The sequence below is a fragment of the Schistocerca cancellata genome, chromosome 2 (assembly GCF_023864275.1).
Source record: "Schistocerca cancellata isolate TAMUIC-IGC-003103 chromosome 2, iqSchCanc2.1, whole genome shotgun sequence".
NCBI lineage: Eukaryota > Metazoa > Arthropoda > Insecta > Orthoptera > Acrididae > Schistocerca > Schistocerca cancellata.
The window spans coordinates 754529262-754553912 of NC_064627.1; the positions used below are offsets into that span (position 1 = coordinate 754529262).

General features: G+C 41.1%; 1 protein-coding gene across 1 annotated transcript in view; it reads left to right on the plus strand.

The window, feature by feature from the left end:
- LOC126162578 (serine-threonine kinase receptor-associated protein) overlaps window positions 1-24651 on the plus strand; it is a 70084-nt gene that overhangs the window by 33183 nt on the left and 12250 nt on the right. The window contains exon 4 of the mRNA XM_049919173.1: window positions 24448-24572. Within this exon, the coding sequence (XP_049775130.1) occupies window positions 24448-24572 (125 nt within the window). The remainder of the gene's footprint in view (window positions 1-24447; window positions 24573-24651) is intronic.

A 24651-nucleotide genomic window follows, 5' to 3' on the forward strand; every position in this document is an offset into this window, starting at 1 on the left:
CTCAACACCACTGACACTAATACTGATTTTACTCATCTTTTCAGTTGTACAAGGATTAAATTAGGGCAATTCTCCTGGGTTTTCCTTTGTAAAGTTGCCTGTTTCTTTATATGTTTCTTTACAGTGACCATGGAGTGTCCCTCCGACTAAGAACTGTTGTACTGGATGCATATCTATCCAGTGGATTGTCGACTGTTCTTTTATGCTTGAATCAGAGATACTCTACGTGCTCCTGCCCTATGCGGAAACATTCAAGTTCCTCATTGAGATATGACGCTGTTGGTTCTTTACATGTCTGTCATAAGTGGGGTTCTGAGCTATCTGTTCTAGGTAAATTTCAGAGAAGGTATTTGGTAAACGTTTCACAGGGTGTCTTCTCATGCCCACCACTAACAAAACTATGATGATCACAGTATGATTGGGGAACTTACGTACAAGTGAACTGAGGGTTTTTCTTTTTTCCCATAAAGTTTTTGGTTACATCAGGAGATGAGGCTGGTGGCAATAGAAAGATCTAATTACCATTTTTTGCCCATCTGTGATACTGAGTCTTGCCCAGTAGCTTCAATTTCTATCTCAGTGGATTGAAGTTCCTTGTCTACTGTGACAAGTACACCACCTCCGTTTCCCATTAGTCTATCCTTTTGATAAGCACTTAAATTTCCCCAAAAATCTCACTGCTATTAATTTCAGGTTTCAACCAGCTTTCTGTACCTAGTATTATGAGTTTCGCTGCTTTTCAAGAGTGCTTCAAATGCAGACACTTTGTAGCGAATGCTTTGGCAGTTAACAATTAGGATTTTAATACTCACTCCCTCGAGAGGCATTTTTGTCAATCTTACACTGTTACTTCTGGGTTTCCTACAGCCATTGTTACCTAGATTGAATCGAGATTCACCTATTTCAAAAATCTTGCGTGCATCCCACACACAGTCAGCTACCTGGATAGCAGCCTCTGATGGGTAGTGCACATCTGATCCATTTAGGTCCACCCTACAGTTCTCAACCCTATGGCTCAAGTCCAGGAAGTCGCAGCCCAGCTTGTCATAAAACTTTCAAAGTCTCTAGTTCACTCCACACTCAGGACCAGAGGGCTGCAATCAGTTCTGGAGAAAATGCTGAAATTGTGAGCTTTGTTGAAATACCTTGCACAAGGCTGTCTTCCCAACCTTCTCTGCCAGTCAGTGGAATGATCGAGGTAGGACATCAGAGCCCAGATGACAGGCATCATTTGTTCCAACGTGTGCCACAATCTGCAGTTGTTGGCACCCTTTTCTTTCAATGTCTGCCAGAATAGCCTTTTCAGAAATTCTTGACTGAGGCCTCCAAACATACTCACTGAGTGCACCTGTGTCCTTTCCTGTCTCTTGCTGGTATTTTCCTAAGGGTTACCATTGTTTGCCATACATGTGAACTGCTAACAAGTAATAGACCCTACCTTTTTGTGTTTCCTGCTTGACACCAGATCAAATGGGTTTCACCAAAACAGTGAACTGAGTTCCACTGGCTCAGTTTCAGTGAAAGACAGCACCTCAGACTTGTTGGTTAGGGGGATCAGTAGAGTAGATTAGATTAGATTAATACTAGTTCCATGGATCATGAATACGATATTTCGTAATGATGTGGAACGAGTCAAATTTTCCAATACATGACATAATTAAGTTAATTTAACAACGTACTTAAGTTAATATAACAACTTTTTCATTTTTTTGTGTTTTTTTATTTTTATTTTTTATTTTTTAATTTTTTTATTAATATTTATTTTTTAATTTATATCTAAAAATTCCTCTATGGAGTAGAAAGAGTTGTCATTCAGAAATTCTTTTAATTTCTTGTTGAGTACTTGTTGGTTATCTGTCAGACTTTTGATACTATTTGGTAAGTGACCAAAGACTTTAGTGCCAGTATAATTCACCCCTTTCTGTGCCAAAGTTAGATTTAATCTTGAATAGTGAAGATCATCCTTTCTCCTAGTATTGTAGTTATGCACACTGCTATTACTTTTGAATTGGGTTTGGTTGTTAACAACAAATTTCATAAGAGAGTATATATACTGAGAAGCTACTGTGAATATCCCTAGATCCTTAAATAAATGTCTGCAGGATGATGTTGGGTGGACTCCAGCTATTATTCTGATTACACACTTTTGTGCAATAAATACTTTATTCCTCAGTGATGAATTACCCCAAAATATGATGCCATATGAAAGCAACGAGTGAAAATAGGCGTAGTAAGCTAATTTACTAAGATGTTTATCACCAAAATTTGCAATGACCCTTATTGCATAAGTAGCTGAACTCAAACGTTTCAGCAGATCATCAATGTGTTTCTTCCAATTTAATCTCTCATCAATGGACACACCTAAAAATTTGGAATATTCTACCTTAGCTATATGCTTCTGATTAAGGTCTATATTTATTAATGGCGTCATACCATTCACTGTACGGAACTGTATGTACTGTGTCTTATCAAAATTCAGTGAGAGTCCGTTTACAAGGAACCACTTAGTAATTTTCTGAAAGACAGTATTGACAATTTCATCAGTTAAGTCTTGTTTGTCAGCTGTGATTACTATACTTGTATCATCAGCAAAGAGAACTAACTTTGCCTCTTCATGAATATAGAATGGCAAGTCATTAATATATATTAAGAACAACAAAGGACCCAAGACTGACCCTTGTGGAACCTCATTCTTGATAGTTCCCCAGTTTGAGGAATGTGCTGATCTTTGCATATTATGAGAACTACTTATTTCAACTTTCTGCACTCTTCCAGTTAGGTACGAATTAAACCATTTGTGCACTGTCCCACTCATGCCACAATACTTGAGCTTGTGTAGCAGAATTTCATGATTTACACAATCAAAAGCCTTTGAGAGATCATAAAAAATCCCAATGGGTGGTGTTCGGTTATTCAGATCATTCAAAATTTGATTGGTGAAAGCATATATGGCATTTTCTGTTGAAAAACCTTTCTGGAAACCAAACTGACATTTTGTTAGTACTTCATTGTTACAGATATGTGAAGCTACTCTTGAATACATTACTTTCTCAAAAATTTTGGATAAAGCTGTTAGAAGGGAGATTGGATGGTAATTGTTGACATCAGATCTAACCCCTTTTTTATGCAAAGGTATAACAATAGCATATTTCAGTCTATCAGGGAAAATGTCCTGTTCCAGAGAGCTACTACACAGGTGGCTGAGAATCTTACTTATCTGTTGAGAACAAGCTTTTAGTATTTTGCTGGAAATGCCGTCTATTCCATGTGAGTTTTTGCTTTTAAGCAAGTTTATTATTTTCCTAATTTCAGAGGGAGAAGTGGGTGAGATTTCAATTGTATCAAATTGCATAGGTATGGCCTCTTCCATTAACAGCCTAGCATCTTCTAATGAACACCTGGATCCTACTATATCCAACATTTAGAAAATGATTATTAACACCCTGAGTCCTCCCAGGTCCCGTCCACACTATGCAGGATGCCTAGATCTACCAGTCTAACAGACGAGTAATGACAGAACCTGTACTTTCTGCAGAGGCGGCAAGTTCCATAGGAGCGAATAGTAGTTAAGGTACCTTTGGTACTGGTACCACATTTACAGGACTCTCGGGAGCTCTTCCAACACACGGATTCACAGCAGCTGCTGATCATTTGACAGTAGACAGGATGATTTCCAGCTGCTTACGAACGTCAACCAACTGATCTTGTGTTTCAGAAGAGCATTCACAATGGGACTGCACTATGGTTGGTGCAAGTGAACAAATAACCTTATACTAAGCCTGCTGATTCTTTTATATATGTTTAGGGAAAAAAATGCTAATTTTCTAAAAGGAGCATTTACTGAAAACAAGATTTCTATTAAGGCAACAGAAAAACTTGTGGTAAAAATTACTAATTTCCTAAAACTTTTTGAAGTTGATTGCAGTTATTAGCAAACTAAAAAATAGAATAATCTTTAAGGGTAAACTAGATGTATCACAGTGTGTTAGAATATCTGCTACAGTAACTAAATCACAAATGCCGATTTACTACAAATTAGATTGAGCACAGGCCAATGGTAATTCCCAAAAATTCTCAAAAATGCATGTTTATTTGCGTTGATATACAATGATACTTGAAGTGATCTATTCTTTGGTAGTAACTGTGGATCACAAACAATTGGTGATTTGCTGTGAAAAAACTTCCTTACTGGTAACTTATGAAAATATAGTTGTAGAAGCATTTGAAAATTCTGGAGAATAACCTGTTTCTCCTGTAATTATATAATGAAATTATAGAACAGTTGTTTTCAATGAGGACAGGCCTGGTGTTTTCAAAAATTTTAAGCATACAATTGACAGTAATGGTAAGAGTATGAGTTTATCATGGCACTTGTGAATGTTCAAAATTTCAAATATATCACAAAACAAATGGGTATTGATACAAGCAGTGAAAGATTATGCAGAAGTGACATAGCAGTACATAAGCGAATCTAGAATTTCAAATTGGAACACAAATTATGAACACATGGTCTCACACAAAGGAAAATTCTGAAGTGGGCTTTTTTCATATAAATAAACGTTTGGGTCACATGGATTTTTTTTACTTAGCTGTTTCTGTCCCAACATCTACACTGATGTGCCAGAGAACAACACTCCAGCATGAGTTTATCTCGGTCAAATCTAGAAAGATGTGTGGAACCAACAAAGCACATTTTTTGGCTGTTGCAGCTAGCAATGCAATACAGTGTTTCATTATGATGATAGGAAGAAATGGTTGTATTAATTTTGTATACTTTTCAATTGCATTTCCATGTTAAGGCGAGTGGGCAGAGGAAGAAAATGTAATTTTATCATTTTCAATTTATGGTAGAGATTCTAACAGTTAGTAGGTAGTATTGTACTTAATCTATAACCTAAGAAAACTTATAGGATGGATAGTGGTCTCCTGAACTGATGCTGTATTTTAAGCAATGCATTATATATGCACAGTCATTCATTCTGAAATGACATTTTTTCTTTTTTAGTTGGTGGTGCCAGTATCATCCTATTATTGAAAGAAGCTTCAAAATTGAAAGCCAAAATCACAATTTTCTACAATACTAGATCATCTTTGGTTGTAAGCCATTTTGGCTAATGTAGGTCTTTGTTGGTACATATACCAGACCCACATCTTTGTTCTAGCATAAATGACAGTAAATTGGTTATCAGCAACTCCCATTGTTACTGACAGTGTTATCTCTGACACATGCATTTACTCCACTCCACAACATCGTGTCAAGTGGTTTAAATTTGCAAGTGACTCACTTTCAAAATGGCTGTAAAGTAATAATCTGAAATATTGTAAGAGAAAATAATACTATCCTGGATGCATGCCTGAAAGTTGGCGAAATATTCAAGGAACTCACATTTTGTTTACTCATTAGATAATCAGAGAATGGATGTATGATGACTGAAGTTCTCACTGTAGTTGTGGGCACTCTGTTAAGAAACTAACCAGTGAGAGTAGCCAGAACTTACTAAGTAGTAGGATGGAGATTCTCCATTGAATTCAGGCTACACTAAGAAACAATTTTCTCTCACCACATGACTTAAACAGATGTCCCTGGAAAAAACTGCCATCTGTAAATCAATCCATTAGTGTATGGAGAGCAGGAACAGTGATTGCTGAGTGCACTGTAATTAGTCTAATCTTGTCTGCTGTCACAATGGGAGCACTACAATAGGGAATTGTAGTGTGTGTGTACAGTAAAACCCCCGTTTTACTCTCTTCAGTTACTGACCCAAAAAGTGTAAAATTCAGGAAAACTAAGGAAACACAAAAACTGAAAAATGAGTAAACTACTCTCACTGTCATTCTCTTTATATTTTTCAAAATATGAAATTAAAACTTTTTGCCTATTTCAAATTATCTGAAATAATTGTTTTTCTTTCTAACAGCAATTAGGTTTGTGGTGTCATGAAACCACATTAAAAAGCTATTCATGTTGTAATGTGAGACTCATTATTGATAACCATTAAAAAATTATGATAAGTAAAACTTGTAACACAATAATGGTTGTAACTCCGAAGTTAGCCGTCTTTGTAAACAGAGAATAGTAGGCATGAAATCTACAGCTTTTTGCTGACAAGGAGGTTACCTGGTTCTGGGATGTCCTAGGTGAAAAAGAGGTCGGAAATTGTCATCATGTTACGTGGCATCTGGAGGAGGAATGTTTGTCTGACATCAGGTTGTACCCTGAGACTGCACATGCAGTATTTCACACAGAAGTAACAATTTGTGGAAGCCCATTATAGACACAGCTGTCTTCAAAAGTGGTGTTTATTTGCATAAATGACTGTGACATTAAATTAAAACTGTTGGAAGTAAAATGCAGTGAGCAGAAAGGAGGTTACTACTAGTCACTATCATCAGATCATGATTATTTTTAAGGCAATAACTCATACTTCAGCTACCTTCCAGATGCTGCAAACCTGTAACAAAGGGGGCCATGACCCAGCACATTGACAATGAAAATCTAGCTTACTGCACTAATGCTATGTTACATGATCAACAGTTTTGTGTATAGTCTGCGTTTTCTGCTTTGATCCAAGGCTGACTGAGCAGGAATACAATGCACTGTTTGCAGAAATCTGTGTGGAAATAAATGTTAAAGCTTGAGATAACATCAAAGAAAACTTAAAATTGCAGAAAATGTTGTAACATGGGATCATTAATGACAGGAAAGCATTACGTTAGGAGAATAAGACTTCTTCTGGAACTGACAAAAATAACGTAAAAAGTGAGAAAACGGAAAATACAGGAATGTAAAAATGGGGTTTTACTGTATTCAGAGGTTCTTGCAACTTTGTAATCAGGCTGTTGTGGGATAGCTCGCATCTATCTTCAAGGGTGTATCACTTCCAATTTTTCAGCAGCTGTGTGCCAGTCTTCTACGGCTCAAACAAACCTGTGACCATTCATGATAGCCTCCTTTGTACACTTTCAATATCCCCTGGTAGTCCTGTTCAGGACTGGCACCACATACTTCAGCAACATTCTAGGATGGGTTGTGAGAGTGGTTTGAAAGCAATCTCCAGTGCGACTAGTTGTTTTTCCTAGTGTCTTACTGATGAACAGTAGTCTGCCATACACTTTGCTTACTGCTGGGCCTGTGTGTTCATTTTGTTTCATGTCCATATGAAATGTTGCGTACAGCTATTTGTGAGTTGAATGATTCAAATTGTGACTCATCGATTTTCTGGTCTTAGGATACTATGTTTTGCAATTTTTGAAAAGCACAATTTTATATTTGTGGTCATTTAGAGCAAGTTGGCACAACTTTAAAATCATACACTAAGTGATCAAAAGTATCCGGACACCCCCAAAACTTACATTTTTCATATTAGGTGCATTGTGCTGCCACCTACTGCCAGGTACGCTATATCAGTGACCTCAGTAGTCATTAGACATCCTGAGAGAGCAGAATGGGGCGCTCCGCAGAACTCACGGACTTTGAACATGGTCAGATGATTGGAGATCACTTCCGTCATACGTCTGTATGCGAGATTTCCACACTCCTAAACATCCACTGTTTCCGATGTGATAGTGAAGTGGAAACGTGAAGGGACACATACAGCACAAAAGTGTACAGGCCGACCTTGTCTGTTGACTGACAGAACGCTGACAGTTGAAGAGGGTTGTAATGTGTAATAGGCAGACGTCTATCCAGACCATCACACAGGAACTCCAAACTACATCAGGATACATTGCAAGCACTATGACAGTTAGGTGGTAGGTGAGAAAACTTCGACTTCATGGTCGAGCAGCTGCTCATAAGCCACATATCACACCTGTAAATGTCAAATGACACCCCGCTTGGTGTAAGGACTATAAACATTGGACAGTTGAACAGTGGAAATATGTTGTGTGGAGTGCCGAATCGCGGTACACAATGTGGCAATCCAATGGCAGGGTGTGGGTATGGCGAATGCCCGGTGAACATCATCGTGTGTAGTGCCAACAATAAAATTCGGAGGCGGTCATGTTACGGTGTGGTTGTGTTTCTCATGTAGAGGGCTTGCACCCCTTGTTGTTTTGCATGGCACTATCACAGCACAGGCCTACATTGATATTTTAAGCACTTTCTTGCTTCCGACTAGTGAAGAGCAATTCAGGGATGGCGATTGCATCTTTCAACATGATTGAGCATCTGTTCATAATGCATGGCCTGTGGTGGAGTGGTTACATGACAATAACATCCCTGTAATGGAGTGGCCTGCACAGAGTCCTAACCTAAAACCTAAAGAACACCTTCGGAATGTTTTGGAACTTCGACTTCATACCAGGCATCACTGACCGACATTGATACCTCTCCTCAATGCACCACTCTGTGAAGAATGGGCTACCATTCCCCAGCCTTCCAGCACCTGATGGAACGTATGCTTGCTAGATTGGAAGCTGTCATCAAGGCTAAGGGTGTAAGGGTGGGCCAACACCATATTGAATTCCAGCATTACCAATGGAGGATGCCACGAACTTGTAAGTCATTTTCAGCCAGGTGTCCGAATACTTTTGATCACATAATGTATCAAAATCAGACTGAATATTTGTGCTGCCTCTCTCTCTCTCTCTCTCTCTCTCTCTCTCTCTCTTTCTCTCTTGGGCAGTAAGCCTACTTCATTACAGACAACTCGATCTGTGTAAAGTCTGAGGTTGCTATCAATGTTTTTGCTAGATCAAGACCACAAGAGACAATAAAATATATGTTGCAAGTTACTGATAGGGACTGTGCTTGATTTGAAATATACTCATTTCATATTGGTCCCCACAATTTCTGAAATGATCACTGATTGTGAAAAGCCCAGAATAGACAATTGGCTGACACTATACATTCTTTTAGGAGAAAAATTTAGCATTGCTTCATTGTCTTGCTGAAACTGCACAATAAGATTGAGTTGCCAGCATTTTGGAACCCGCTAACTTTGCTACAGAAGCTTAAGTGGTAGCATACACAATAAAAAAAGAGGTAAAGCTTCTTAGTCAGTAATTATTATTTTATTTTCATGAAAATTTTCCTCCTTGATAAATAAAACTTATTTTACATGGGAGCAGCCCTTGTAACGTACTTGAAAGGTTTATTTGCATTTAGTGGGCTCATATCACATACATGTTTTGGATTGTACTGCTGCTGTTTATGGTTTGGATTGACTTTTGTTAAAGAAAGTACACTACACTGCAGCACATAGTTTTCAATTGAGTCACATTTATTGAAACACAATTAAAATTTTATGATGATCAGCTTTATAACTGTCAGGAGTTTCAGCATTTAAAACAGATCGACACGCTGCATTCATCAACAAACAATGTCACATTTAATTGGTGGCAGACTAAATCATATTTGCGTGGATATGGAGCATTTAGATACTTCTTCCACATAGATATCTCTTCCAGTATCTGATTATATGTTGCTGCGAATGGTTTACATAGTTCTGTACAATTTGACTATCAAACTCTTAAGTTACAAATTATCACATCTTTTGAATGACAGTGATTGTGAGTTGTTAGCAGGTTGGATGCACAACTCTACTCAACAAGTAGTGTATCCACTAAGGATCCTACTTTCAAAATTCATCTGATCACAGATTCCTGGCCTAGTCTTCGCAGCATTGGATGAAATTCTACTTTCATCAATCAAGTCAACTGCAAGTATATCAGAATCTTTGAACATTATACAGTTTGCAATTGCCATTCCAGTAAAAAATTCATACACGTTAGAAGCTACCATCAGTTATTGATTACTCTGTTGTCACATTCGAAAGTTTTGACTTCACTTAATACCGAGAATGTGGCAACACTTTAATTTCCTCTAACAAAGTGTACTTTTCCAGCTTTGTACCTGCTTACTTTCTAGTTCAGTTTTATGTACACTGGTTTTAACTACATTAAATTTCTTTACTTCATTGTAAATTGCAAACGTTCTACATTCCTGATCAACGTAGACAACCTTTTCATGCACTACCTGTACTAACAACTTCAATTACATCAGCATTTAGGTTCTCAACTGTCTAGATGCTTTGCATTGGAAATCATCTTATTAATTCAGTAAAGCCCCATTTTAACAAATCTTTGGGAACTCAGATATTTCTTCCTTGAATAAGGTTTTCCATAAATGGGGTTTTTGCCACAACACATGGAAAGAGTGATGAAGAATCATAATTCAAGCATTAGGTGATGAAAATGCTATTTAATTACAAAATTACCAATATCCTTGGCTAAAAATTTAAATGTAGTAAATACAAAATTATGACATTTTTTGCAGAACATGTCCTTTATTTTTTTTTTTTAATCAAGATGACCTGTTTTTGTTCTTCCAGCATATTGCAGTGAAAGAAGTTGCTGCTCTAGCTCGTTGATATGTCAGAATTTATTTGTTTACATTAAGAGAGGTATAGAAATTCCTGACAGCATCAGTTCCCTGTGCAGCAGCAACAAAACTTGATGCAACACTCTCCTTTTTGTTCATCTTTTTGCTCATTGTCACTGGGAGCTCCTACCAGTGTTCCTTCATAAGCACTTCATTTGCATCAATCTCAGGTATAAAAGTCAGGGCATCATCATCACTACTACGTCCTGGAATGTTGCATTTTTAGAAATATCAGTTTTGCTACTCCAGCCTTCTTCTGGAACAGTGTTGTCTTCTGCAGCAACTTAAGTGGCACAACCATCCTTTGTGGAACAATTTAAGTCTGTTGTGTCACAGAATTACGTGCAGCAACAAACCTATGCCTGTAGAAGTCTGAGACTCATCATTTCCTTACTTTCAAAGAATGAAACTGACTGATGCACAAATGCTACTCTGTATTTGGTGTCAACAGAGTAGTGTGTATTATACGTAGATCCAGAGTCTGCATATGACTTGTGCCGTTCAGAGAAACATATACATTCCTCAGAAGTTGTGTTCTATGGGACGTATAGGGCATTAGTCAATGAGTCAAATTCCTTCCTGTTGCACCCATTGTGGCATCTAAATGCCTGCAAAAGTCATAAAGATTCCATCCCCAGTGTCTGCTCTTGTACTCAAAAGTATAAAGTAGCATTTTTATGTTTTGGAAACACCTGGGAATTAACACAACATTCTACTTACATCACTATTTACACAGAATAGCATCATACCTCTCTTTACCTTTCTTCTTTACCTCTGTGGCATTTTTGTCCATTAATGGAATATGATTTTGCAGGAAATAAATTATCAAAGAAGGCAGTTCCATCAGCATTGAAAACTTATCTGGGCTCATAGACCTGCATCAATCATGGCAACGTATTGTTCTTCCAATAGTCCACACCTCTTATGGCCAGAGCCTCTCACTCCACTTAAACTTCCGAATGACAGATTATGATGATCTTTAAAACGATTCACTGAGCTATTAGATGTGCCATAATTTTCAGTGTTGATCTTCAGAGCAATTTCACAAACCTTCTCTCGCAGTATGTTCCCACTTCTAGGAGTGCTTCTACATCTTGTAACCACACAAGAAGAATATCTTCCATGACATTGAATGTAATAAAAGAACTTGGACCGACTGACCTACACTGAGGCTAAGAGAAAATATGAGAGGCAACATTCTGTGCATATGACGTCGACGTACGCCGCCTATGTGACAATGGTTCAGACAACTGAGTGCCCCTCCTTTTTGGATCCGTAGGAATTGTTAGGTTCGTCATCTAAGAATCCTTCCTTATTTTTGAATATGCTGCACATGTAGACGGCACTATATCTTATTTCTTTGCCATGTTGGAAATATTTGATAAGATTATCATTTACGATGCAGATAATCATCAACTTTTGTTGAGTTGTTAACTTCCAACATTTGAAGGCCATAACTCCACAAAAATAAAATCGGAAACTTCAACATTTCCGTAAACAAACCATTACACTTATTGTTCTGTGTACTGTAGACTCTAGAGGTGGTTACCAGATCAGATTCACTCAGGTTCAGGGGTTTTCATGTCACCTCGAGCTAGATTGTTACCAATTTGAGTTGTGTTTGCGCAGTTCACAGCGGCCGCCACTCTTGATGATGGTTTTGTGTGAGGTTGGAGTTCACCACTGTCTTCCAGACTGAATCAAAGTTGAACAGAATTAAGTCTATGCCTGCAGAATGGGATGTCACTATCTGTGTCCTATAAAAGTACAGTAGATTATTATTATTATTATTGTTATTATTATTATTTTGTTTCATCAAACTTCGTGAAGCTCTTTTTTTTTTGTGTGTGTGTGTGTGTGTGTGTGTGTGTGTGTGTGTGTGTGTGTGTACAAGGGATCTATATAGAAACATTAATGTTGTGACTGAGGGAAACCCCCCTGCCAGACCGGGGGTTAGAATAGGCCCGAGGTATTCCTGCCTGTTGTAAGAGGCGACTAAAAGGAGTCTCACATGTTTCAGCTTTTATGTGATGGTCCCCTGTAGGATTTGACCCACATTTTTCAAAATGTTACCGAAGAGCGAGCCAATTGGGTAAGGGCACCTTACGTGGTGCATCATGTCAATCATGCGCTGAGGCCTTGCGCATCCTTCGTTGACGTGGATCTGCACTTCTGCTCGTTCTCCAGCTGTTGGGTGAGACCACCCTCCTGGGTGTGTTTTCCTCTATCCTCTGTGCAGTATTGTTTTCTGCACTGTCGACGATAATTGACTCATTAGCTCATTTGCACCTGATATCCAGCACGGTAGCCAGTCCGTTGTGGTGGGGCATCCATGTACCCTGTTGATTGTAGCTGCCTGACCACACAGGGATCGCTCTGCTGATGGCTGCGCCATTAACTCCCCATGTATGCCAAGGAGTAGATGCCTGTCACCCTGGGGCATTGGGACTCCCGGCAGTGGGCATCCTGCCAGGTTGCCTTTGCTACAGCTGGCTGGCACTCGTGGAGAGGCCCCCTGGTTGGAGTGGGTGGTATTAGGGCAGTTGACATGCTATAAAGTGTAGTACGTCATCTCTTGCTGGTGGTTGAACACCAGTAGTCTCCAAGCAGTCAAGGTCTAACTTCAATGCTAAGAAATATGACCCCAAATCGTCCCCCTCTCCCTGGCCACACCATGGGTGGAATGCTAGACGAAGGATGGCAGTGAAGCTTATTCACCCTGGTACCTCGTATGTACGAGAGTTGATGGGGAATCTTTCTTGTCAATGAAACCTCAGTTTCAGCACTTGAACAATTTTTGGGAGTTAGAGGGCTTGTCCAAAATGCGGTCAGGATCAGTCTTGATCAAACCAGCATCCTCTGCCCAGTCACAGGCATTACTCACCTGTGACAAGCTGGGGCATGTTTCTGTTTCCAACAGGCCCCATAGGAGCTTAAATATGGTTCAGGTCACAGAGACCTTCTTTTGCAGTCCGAAGACAAGCTGCGTGCCAATTTAGAGAAGTGAGGTGTCCATTTTGTTCGGCGTGTCCACTGAGGTCTGAGGGATAATCAGGTTGCCACCAGTGCCTTCATCTTGGCCTTCGAGGGTGACACATTACCTGAGAAGGTCAAGGCGATGTTCTACCATTGTGACGTAAAGCCATATATCCCTCCCCCAATGTGGTGCTTTAAGTACTGGAAGTTCGGCCATATGTCTTCCCGCTGTACTTAGAGCATCACCTGTCGGGATTGTGGACATCCTTCACATCCTAATACTCCCTGTGCTCCGCCTCCCATCTGTGTCTACTGCGGAGAGCACCATTCGACTTGTCTGACAGACTCCAGGATTCTCCAGAAAGAAAGAAAAATAATGTAATAAAAGAACTTGGACTGACTGACCTACACTGAGGCTAAGAGAAAATATGAGAGGCAACATCCTGTGCATATGACGTCAGCGTACGCCGCCTATGTGACAATGGTTCTACCATCTTCCGTTCCACCGTGTACAGTTGGCTCTCACAGCTGTCAGACTCCACCTACACCCTTGATGGTGTGGGGCACTTCCCTCCCTGTTCTTCCTGTCTTCCTGCACAACCTACTTCAGGAGGAAGGGATCCCTTGGGTCACTCCCTTCCCAGGTTCCTACCGGTGGCAAAGCTGTCACTCGCTAGAGGCTGAAGCAACCACAGGTAGCTGGTTGTAGGGCTTCAGTTCTCCTCAGTCCCTGAGACTGAATCAGTGAAGGCCTCCGAGCCGGACAAACCTAAGGGCCTGGAGAGAAACCTAAAAAGAAAAAGATCCCAAAGAACCAAGGCACTGCAGTGGCACCCACACCACCACTACCTCCAAGGACTGTATCTGAGGATGAGGTGGAGATTCTGGCATTCGTTTAGGACATAGATCCTGCTGGGCCCTCAGACACAATGGATGTCAATCGTGCAGGTACTCATCTGGTAGCAGCAGGTAACCCTGTGGTGTAGACTGCCTCATTGAGTGTTTCATGCCTTCCCAGTCTCACGATCACGTAATCCTCCAGTGGAATTGTGGTGGTTTTTTCCACCGCCTGGCTGAGCTATGGCAGCTGTTAAGCTTTACACTTGCTGTCTGCATTGCCCTCCAGGAAACCTGGTTCTCTGCAATGCATAGCCCTGCCCTTCGTGGCTATAAGGGATATTACAGGAACCGTAGCGACTATAATAGAGTGTCAAGTGGAGTTTGCGTCTATGTCCTGAACTCAGTATGCAGTGAATCCGTGCCCTTTCGAACCCCTCTTCAAGCTGAGGCTGTCACGATAAGGACGACACAGGAAATAACTGTCTACAATTTATATCTTCCTCCAGATGGTGCAGTACCCCTCAATGTATTGGCTCCACTGATTGATCAATTCCCTAAACCTTTCCTACTTTTGGGAGATTTTAATGCGCATAACCTCTTGTGTGGTGGCACCATGCTTACTGGAAGAGGTAGGGAGGTGGAAAATTTACTGTCACAACCCGACCTCTGCCCCTTAAATACAGGTGCCCCCACACATTTCAGTGTGGCACATGGCACATATTTGGTCATTGATTTCTCCTTTTGCAGTCCTGGCCTTCTCCCATCTATCGACTGGAGAGCGCAAGATGACCTGTGTGGTAGTGACCACTTCCCGATCTTCCTGTCACTCATGCGGCATCATGTCCATGGACGTCTACTCAGATGGGCTTTAAACAAGGCAGCCTGGGTAGCCTTCACCTCTGCTGTCACTGTTGAATCTCCCCCACATGGTGCCATCGATGTTGTGATTGATCAGGTCACCACAGCGATAATTTCTGCGGCAGAAAACACGATCCCTCGTTCTCTAGGATACCCCCGGTGGAAAACAGTCCCTTGGTGGTCGCTGGAAGCTGCTGAGGCAATTAGTGTCAGCTAGCTCTACAGTGACATTAGCAGTGCCCATCCCTAGAGTACCTAATAGACTTTAAGAGGCCTTCTAACCGTGTTCACCTGCTTCTAAAACGACGGAAACAGGAGTGTTGATAGAGGTATGCGTCAACTATTGGGTGCCATACATCACCTTCCCAAGTCTGGGTGAAAATCAGACCCTAACAGGTGTCCCTGGGTTTAACATCAAAGGCATGCTCTCTACCAACACAAATGCAATTGCTTGAGCCTCTACATTGGAGAACTACCCCCCAGCCTCTTGCACCCTCAAACAGTGAATGGAAAGGAAAGCCCTCCTGTTCACTACACGCCACATTGAACCCTGTAATGCCCCATGTACAGAGTGGGAGCTCCTCAGTGCCCTTGCACATTGCCCCTACACTGCTCCTGGGCCGGATCGGATCCACAGTAAGATGATTAAACATCTCTCGTCTGACTACAAACGACATCTCCTCGCCATCTTCAACTGGATGTAGTGCGATGGAACCTTTCCATCGTAATGGCAGGAGAACACCATCATTCTGGTGCTCAAACCCAGTCAAAACCTGCTTGATGTGGATAACTACTGGCCCATCAGCCTCATCAGCTTTGTTTGTAAACTGCTGGAATGTATGGTGTGTCGGTGGTTGGGTTAGGTCTTGGAGTCACGTGGCCTACTGGCTCCATGTCAGGGTGGCTTCCACCAGGGTCACTGTACCACTTATAATCTTGTGTCCCTTGAGTCTGCCATCCGAGCAGCCTTTTCCAGATGCCAACATCTGGTCGCCATCTTTTTTTACTTATGTAAAGCATATGACACGACCTGGCGACACCATATCCTTGCCACATTGTATGAGTGGGGTCTCCAGAGCCCCCTTCTGATTTTTATCCAAAACTTCCTGTCACTCCGTACTTTGTGTCCCAAGTCGGTGCCTCCCACAGTTCCCCCGTATTCAGGAGAATGGTGTTCTGCAGGGCTCCGTATTCTCCGTATTGAGTCTCTCTCTATTTTTAGTGGCTATTAACGGTCTAGCAGCAGCTGTAGGGCTGTCAGTTGTACCTTCTCTGTATGCGGATGACTTGTATATTTCATACTGCTGCTCCAGTACTGGTGTTGCTGAGTGGCACCTACAGGGAGCCATTCACTAGGTGCAGTCATGGGCTCTAGCCCGCGGCTTCCAGTTTTCAGCCGCGAATTTGGGTGTCGTGCATTTCTGTCGGCATCGCACCGTTCATCCGGAGCCAGAGCTTTACCTTGATCATCAGGAACCAGAACTTTACCTTAATGATGATCCACTCACTGTAGTGGAGACATACCGATTGTTAGGACTGGTTTTCAACACCAGATTGGCTTGGTTACCTCACCTTTGTCAGCTTAAGCGGAAGTGCTGGCAGCACCTCAATGCTCTCCGCTGGCTGAGCAACACCAACTGGGGTGCAGATTGCTCTACACTGCTCAGCTCTACAGAGCCCTTGTTCAATCCCGCTTTGACTATGGGAGTCTGGCTTATGGTTCGGCGGCACCCACAGCATTGCATTTACTTGACCCAGTGCACCACTGTGGCATTCGCCAAGCGACGGGAGCTTTTAGAATGAGTCTTAGTGACCAGTGTCCTGGTGGAGGACGGAGTCCCTCCATTGAAGGTTAGTTGTGCACAATGGCTCGCCATTTACGTTACACACATTCGTAGTTCTCCTGCACATTTGAATTACCGGCCTTTTTTCCTAACCACAGCGGTTCATCGCCTGCATCAGTGGTCGAGGTCAGGGCTTAAGATCGTGGTTCGCGTCCAGTCCCTTCTGTCTGAATTGGAGTCCTTCTCTTTACCACCTCTCCTCAGGGTCCATTCATGTACATCTGCATGGTGTACATTTACGTCGCAGATTCTTTGGACCTTTTGCAGTGGTCCTAAGGACTCTGTTAACTCTGGCGGCTCTCCAATATCACTCCCTCTTGATTCTCGACATGTAGGGGGACCGTGAAGTGGTTTACACTGATGGCTCGATGGCTTATGGTCACGAAGGCTTTTCGTATGTTCATGGAGGACATATTGAACAGCACTTCTTGCCAGATGGCTGCAGTGTTTCCACTGCAGAGCTGGCGGCCATATCTCGTGCTCTTGAGCATTTTTGCTGATGGCCTGGTGAGTCATTTCTCCTGTGTACTGAATTCTGGAGCAGCCTACAAGCTATCAAGCAGTAGAACCCTCGCCATCCTTTGGTAGCATCCATTCACAAGTCCATCTATGCCCTGGAATGGTCCCGTCATTCAGTGGTGTTTATGTGGACCCCAGGACACTTTGGAATCCCAGGCAACGAACTTGCCAAACGGGGCTACGTGGAAACTGCTTTGGAGATGGGCATCTCCGAAACTGATCGGTGTTCTTCTTACGCTGCAGGGTTTTTCAGCTTTGGGAGATGGAATGGCATAACAGTACACACAACAAACTGCATCTCATTAAGAACCCTACGAATGTGTGGAAGTCTTCCGTGCATTCCTCCCGAAGGGAATCAGTTGTCCTCTGCTGGCTCCGCATTGGCCATATGTGGCTAACGCATGGTTACCTCCTCCTTTGCAAGGACCCACATCGGTTTTGCTGTGGCTCCCAAATGGCACCTCTTGCTGGACTGCCCACTTTTAGCCGCTCTGCGTTGGACTTCTAACTTTCCCAGCACCCTACCTTCGGTGTTGGGCGACAGTGCCTCAACAGCAGCTTTAGTTTTACGTTTTATTCATGAGGGTGAGTTTTAGCACATGACCTTTGTCCCTGTGTGTTCTTCATGCTAGTGCTTTTAGGGTGGAGGTTTTAATGTGTTGCAGAGTGGCTGGCTTCCCCTTTTTATTCTTATGGCCAGCCAGCCATGGTAATGTGCTCTCTTGTTTTGATCTCTTCTGCATGTTTCTTGTGTCCCTCTGTGATTTGCTTGCCCGATTTTGTCCATTTTAGTGTTTGTTTGCACTTTTGTCATTCTTGTGTATTTCTCCTTTCTTCCAGCTGTGTTTTGTATGTCTCGATTATTTTACTCCCACCCTTGTGGAATTATTTTAATTGAATTGAGGGACCGATGACCTAGCAGTTGTCTCATAAGTGTATTTTCAAAATGTGGCCTATAGTACAAAAACCATTCATGCACATAAAGTGGCATTTGGCTACATTAAGATCGTCTGATCAATGTCAAACTCTTACAGAAAATTCAGTGTGCCTCATGAGTGTTTTTTCAAATTTCATCTGTAGTGTGGTCCCATTAATGCTCGTGATAAGGCATTTGGTTAACTTAAGATCATAATATCACCAACAAACCGTTACAGCAAATTCTGGATGTATCACCGTCTTCAAAATATCATGTCAGAAGACTCAAAATTGCGACCTGCAGAGATAGCCATTCAAGCTTTTGTTGAGGCATGGCTATTAGGTTGCCAATTATGCAAACATTGAATATGTAGCTTGTAAGAAAAAAAATTTCAATAGGTGGAACATATACTTTTACATAAGACATTTGGATGCCAGACAGTAAAAAAAAGTGTATTCAGTTTTGATTGCGAATTTCATATAAGAAACAAAATTGCAATCAAACTAGTTCGCAAACAGTGCAGATACTAATGAAGGAAGTGAACACTATTAGAGTTTTGCTGGTAACTCTGTTTGGTTTCTGTATCATAAGAGAAGCTACAACCCAAGTAGACGTGAACATGGCAAATGACATTGAAAGGTAATCTAGCTTTTCCTGCCAGCTTGGTTTGAACAAGTTCTAGGGTCAGCTTGGTTTATGGAGTAAACTATCATGGGTTGAGATTATTACTAACTCAAGTTGAACATGTGGCATTGCGATTGGTGCTGTGTTACTGGTTGTTTCACACGAGTTAGTTGCTCACCGCTGTGACACGGATACAGTAAATTGTGAGTATCTCATGGGTCCGTCTTTAAAAAGTTGTAGCCAATAGTACAATATTCATTTATACTCTTGACACTCCATTTGGCTATATGAAGATCATCCGATAACTTAAAATCCATACAGCAAGTTTTGAATGGTTCACAAGTCTATTTTCTAAACAATAAATCAAAAATTGTGGTATGAATTCATGCTCATGAACAGCCATTTGACTACCTCACGATTGACCAATGGCTGTCAAAATCAAAATTTTTACTGCAAATTTCAGATGTTTCACAGGCATGTTTGCAAAATTTCAAACCACAAAAGCCTATATAGTTGACCTGTAGTGCAGTATGCAGTTATCATCATATACAATCATTTGGATCCCTCTATGATCACCTGATAGCCCTCAAAATCTAGACAGCGTGTTTGTCTTTTCACAAGTCTATCATCAAAATTTCAAGTCAAAAGACCTGCTTCCTATGCTGTATCTATCATGTTTGTGACTTAATTTTGTAGTCACCGATTGGTGCCACGAAGATCAATTTGGTGAATTGAATTGAATGGTTACCTACTCTGACACAAAAGAGGGAATGGTGTTGAAAGTTATCTCAGTTTTTTGTCGTAACTCGGTTTGAACTCAATTTATGCATACTTTCAACTTAGTTAGGCTTAAACCAGAGTTGGCCCATCGCTACTAGATTCAGTGATCATGGTGACACATCACATGACCTAAGTCACATGGAAATCAATTCCTGATTCTTTCATCACATCTGTTGGTATCGTTACAAGGAAGTCAAGTTATTGACTACAATCTATGTACGTGTAGAACAGTTGAACCAATTGCCATTTACTGCATAAAAAAAGTGAAATTAAATGGAAGGAAATTAGAAAGACACTCAAATATGTAAATATGTTACGAATTGCGTAAAAACTGGATTTCAATTTGCAAAAGTTTCATGTACAGCAGAATATGGAATTCCCTGAATATGGAAGTTAATAGGAATATAAAAAAAGGGAGGAAGGTTTATCTGTTTAGCAAGAGTAATAGAAGGCAGATTTCAGACTACCTAACAGATCAAAACGAAAATTTCTGTTCCGACAGTGACAATGTTGAATGTTTATGGAAAAAGTTCAAGGCAATCGTAAAATGCGTTTTAGACAGGTACGTGCCGAGTAAAACTGTGAGGGACGGGAAAAACCCACCGTGGTACAACAACAAAGTTAGGAAACTACAGCGAAAGCAAAGAGAGCTTCACTCCAAGTTTAAACGCAACCAAAACCTCTCAGACAAACAGAAGCTAAACGATGTCAAAGTTAGCGTAAGGAGGGCTATGCGTGAAGCGTTCAGTGAATTCGAAAGTAAAATACTAGGTACCGACTTGACAGAAAATCCTAGGAAGTTCTGGTCTTACGTTAAATCAGTAAGTGGCTCGAAACATCATGTCCAGACACTCCGGGATGATGATGGCATTGAAACAGAGGATGACAAGTGTAAAGCTCAAATACTAAACACCTTTTTCCAAAGCTGTTTCACAGAGGAAGACCGCACTGCAGTTCCTTCTCTAAATCCTCGCACCAACGAAAAAATGGCTGACATCGAAATAAGTGTCCAAGGAATAGAAAAGCAACTGGAATCACTCAACAGAGGAAAGTCCACTGGACCTGACGGGATACCAATTCGAGTCTACACAGAGTACGCGAAAGAACTTGCCCCCCTTCTAACAGCCGTGTACCGCAAGTCTCTAGAGGAACAGAAGGTTCCAAATGATTGGGAAAGAGCACAGGTAGTCCCAGTCTTCAAGAAGGGTCGTCGAGCAGATGCGCAAAACTATGGACCTATATCTCTGACGTCGATCTGTTGTAGAATTTTAGAACATGTGTTTTGCTCGAGTATCATGTCGTTTTTGGAAACTCAGAATCTACTATGTAGGAATCAACATGGATTCCGGAAACAGCGATTGTGTGAAACCCAACTCGCTTTATTTGTTCATGAGACCCAGAAAATATTAGATACAGGCTCCCAGGTAGATGCTATTTTTCTTGACTTCCGGAAGGCGTTCGATACAGTTCCGCACTGTCGCCTGATAAACAAAGTAAGAGCCTACGGAATATCAGACCAGATGTGTGGCTGGATTGAAGAGTTTTTAGCAAACAGAACACCATGTTGTTATCAACGGAGAGACGTCTACAGACATTAAAGTAACCTCTGGCGTGCCACAGGGGAGTGTTATGGGACCATTGCTTTTCACAATATATATAAATGACCTAGTAGATAGTGTCGGAAGTTCCATGCGGCTTTTTGCGGATGATGCTGTAGTATACAGAGAAGTTGCAGCATTAGAAAATTGTAGCGAAATGCAGGAAGATCTGCAGCGGATAGGCACTTGGTGCAGGGAGTGGCAACTGACCCTTAACATAGACAAATGTAATGTATTGCGAATACATAGAAAGAAGGATCCTTTATTGTATGATTATATGATAGCGGAACAAACACTGGTAGCAGTTACTTCTGTAAAATATCTGGGAGTATGCGTGCGGAACGATTTGAAGTGGAATGATCATATAAAATTAATTGTTGGTAAGGCGGGTACCAGGTTGAGATTCATTGGGAGAGTCCTCAGAAAATGTAGTCCATCAACAAAGGAGGTGGCTTACAAAACACTCGTTCGACCTATACTTGAGTATTGCTCATCAGTGTGGGATCCGTACCAGATCGGGTTGACGGAGGAGATAGAGAAGATCCAAAGAAGAGCGGCGCGTTTCGTCACAGGGTTATTTGGTAACCGTGATAGCGTTACGGAGATGTTTAACAAACTCAAGTGGCAGACTCTGCAAGAGAGGCGCTCTGCATTGCGGTGTAGCTTGCTCGCCAGGTTTCGAGAGGGTGCGTTTCTGGATGAGGTATCGAATATATTGCTTCCCCCTACTTATACCTCCCGAGGAGATCACGAATGTAAAATTAGAGAGATTAGAGCGCGCACAGAGGCTTTCAGACAGTCGTTCTTCCCGCGAACCATACGCGACTGGAACAGGAAAGGGAGATAATGACAGTGGCACGTAAAGTGCCCTCCGCCACACACCGTTGGGTGGCTTGCGGAGTATAAATGTAAATGTAATTGTAAATGTAGTCCCTTAAAAGCAGGGAGGAATAAGTGTTCTTATGGGCATTTTACAAGACTGATGATTTCCTTAATAGAGGGTTTGTTAATTCAGGGTGTTACTGCACTAAGGCCCTCTATTGACGTAAATTTCTTACATAACGTATGTTGTAATTTCAATTGTGGCACAATGCTTGCAAAGAACAATGTAACAAATTTCCTTATACTTAGCCCTTAAGGCTAGTAGTTGAATTTACTTGTTTGATGGTACAGCCAATATAGCACAGGTCAGTACTAACAAAATAGAATCAACACAATACACTTCATGTTCACATTCCTGTGTCATGATGTCTCCTGCCCAGAAGCAGGAGGCCATTAAGAATTTCCAAAACTGGCTGCTTTTCACCAGCACTTGCTCATTGAGCAGGTGAACACCAGATTACCTCAGATGGCAGTATATCTCAATCTCCTCCAGCATATCCATGAAATTACCCTTTTCAGCTTTGTGCAGCTACCTGACATCGGACATCAGCCGGCCAGGGTGGCCGAGCGGTTCTAGGCGCTACAGTCTGGAACCGCGCGACTGCTACGGTCACAGGTTCGAATCCTGCCTCAGGCATGGATGTGTGTGATGTCCTTAGGTTAGTTAGGTTTAAGTAGTTCTAAGGGACTGATGACCTCAGAAGTTAAGTCCCATAGTGCTCAGAGCCATTTGAACCGGACGTCAGAAAGGGCAGGGTGTGTCCTCTTTCAACCAAGTGGTTACTGAAGTTGCAAGTATTGTAAGTAGGATATAGTTGACAGATGCAACTTCGTATGTAATATATTTTAGCAGAGAAGTTGCCTATTTATAGCTGAAATTTCAATACGCAAGAATAATAGTAAAAAATGGGATTGTGACTGATTGCTGTGTTCTTATCCTCTCTTTATAACAATTTTTCCTATTCAGGCTTTGCCACCTATCTATCATGTAATATCTCCAAATATGATAGTATCCAATATTGTGTCAACCTTGTTCAAACACAATGTTTAAGCTGAAAATTAAAATGTGCTCCCTTTAATATTTACATGTTTATTAACATATATGGAGGCACTATTATACATCACTGAATTCCCAAGCCTGGCTCTGGTTTCCTACACAGAACTTAACATTTTTTGCAAAAAAGTGTCTTTTATTTCATTACAGTTACTATAACTATAGCCGCCTTCAGTGTGAGTTGCTGGAGCTTTTCATTGTGATCCCCAGCAACATCTGTCGTAAAGATTCTCCCATGTGGGTGCTCTGAAATAACCACATCTCGCTCGTGCATTGTACAATACATGTAGCAGAATAATTACAGATAAAATTAACATATTTTTCAAGATCTGAATTTATCATTTTTTTTAATTCTCCCCCCCCCCCCCCCCCAAAAAAAAAATAAAAAATAAATAAATATATGTATATGTAAAGTGGCTCAACATTCTGAGTGGTGGAAATGTATGGAAAGAGGACAAAGTGGTGTCTTACACTATGCTTTTAAAAATCGAGGAGAAGATTGTAGTGTTCCTTAATGCAGATTTCTTCGCCTCTAGTGTTTATTTCCTTGCTACGTAGTATCGGGATTGTATTATCCACACAGATATGTCATTTCTGGAACACTTCTTTTACCCAAATCTCTTATGAACCTAAAAAATTCAGGAGTCAATTTGATAGAGGTGATCCAGATGACCGTGAGCAGTAAGCTCGAGGCAATTCTGAAAGAAGACTTCTGTGAGGCCGTGAAGAGATTGAAAAGGTGTGCTGAACAATGTATCATATCATATCAACCACATTTTTAGTAAATAAACAACAAAACTCATATGCTTTTGGTTTTGAATTTCTTATTGCTTTAGTTCGAGAACTTGGACTGCACTCTGTACACGTCCGTCAGTTGGGGCTGTAGTGTTCCTATTGCCAGCATGAATAAATGGTCCTTTCATCAGTTTCATTGCCTGTGATTCCGGTCTTGACTAGAAAATGCTAAAAGTTATATTATGTACAGTTTATTTTGTTTGAATGTGATATAGTGTATTCACAACAATCCATTAACATAATGTTCCTTAATTTGTTATTTTGGTATATTTATATCCATGTGAGTTTCTCAAAGCATGAAAGGAATAAATGTTCAACATAGAATTTGGTCCTTACAGAAATTCAGAGTTATTTTTCATAGGTTATCTGCTTGACAGGCCCTTCCACATTTGCTGGACACACTTCGGGAATCAGGCATGTGTTGTTCTTCAGGAATGACTCTCATCTTGTGAGCTGTGCTGACGATCGCTCTCTGAGAGTTTGGGACCGAACATCTGGACAGGTGATTGTTATCTTAAATTTGGAGAGCCTTTTCTTCTGAGTAGCTTCTTTCTCAAGTGATTGTATTTCTTACTTGAAAT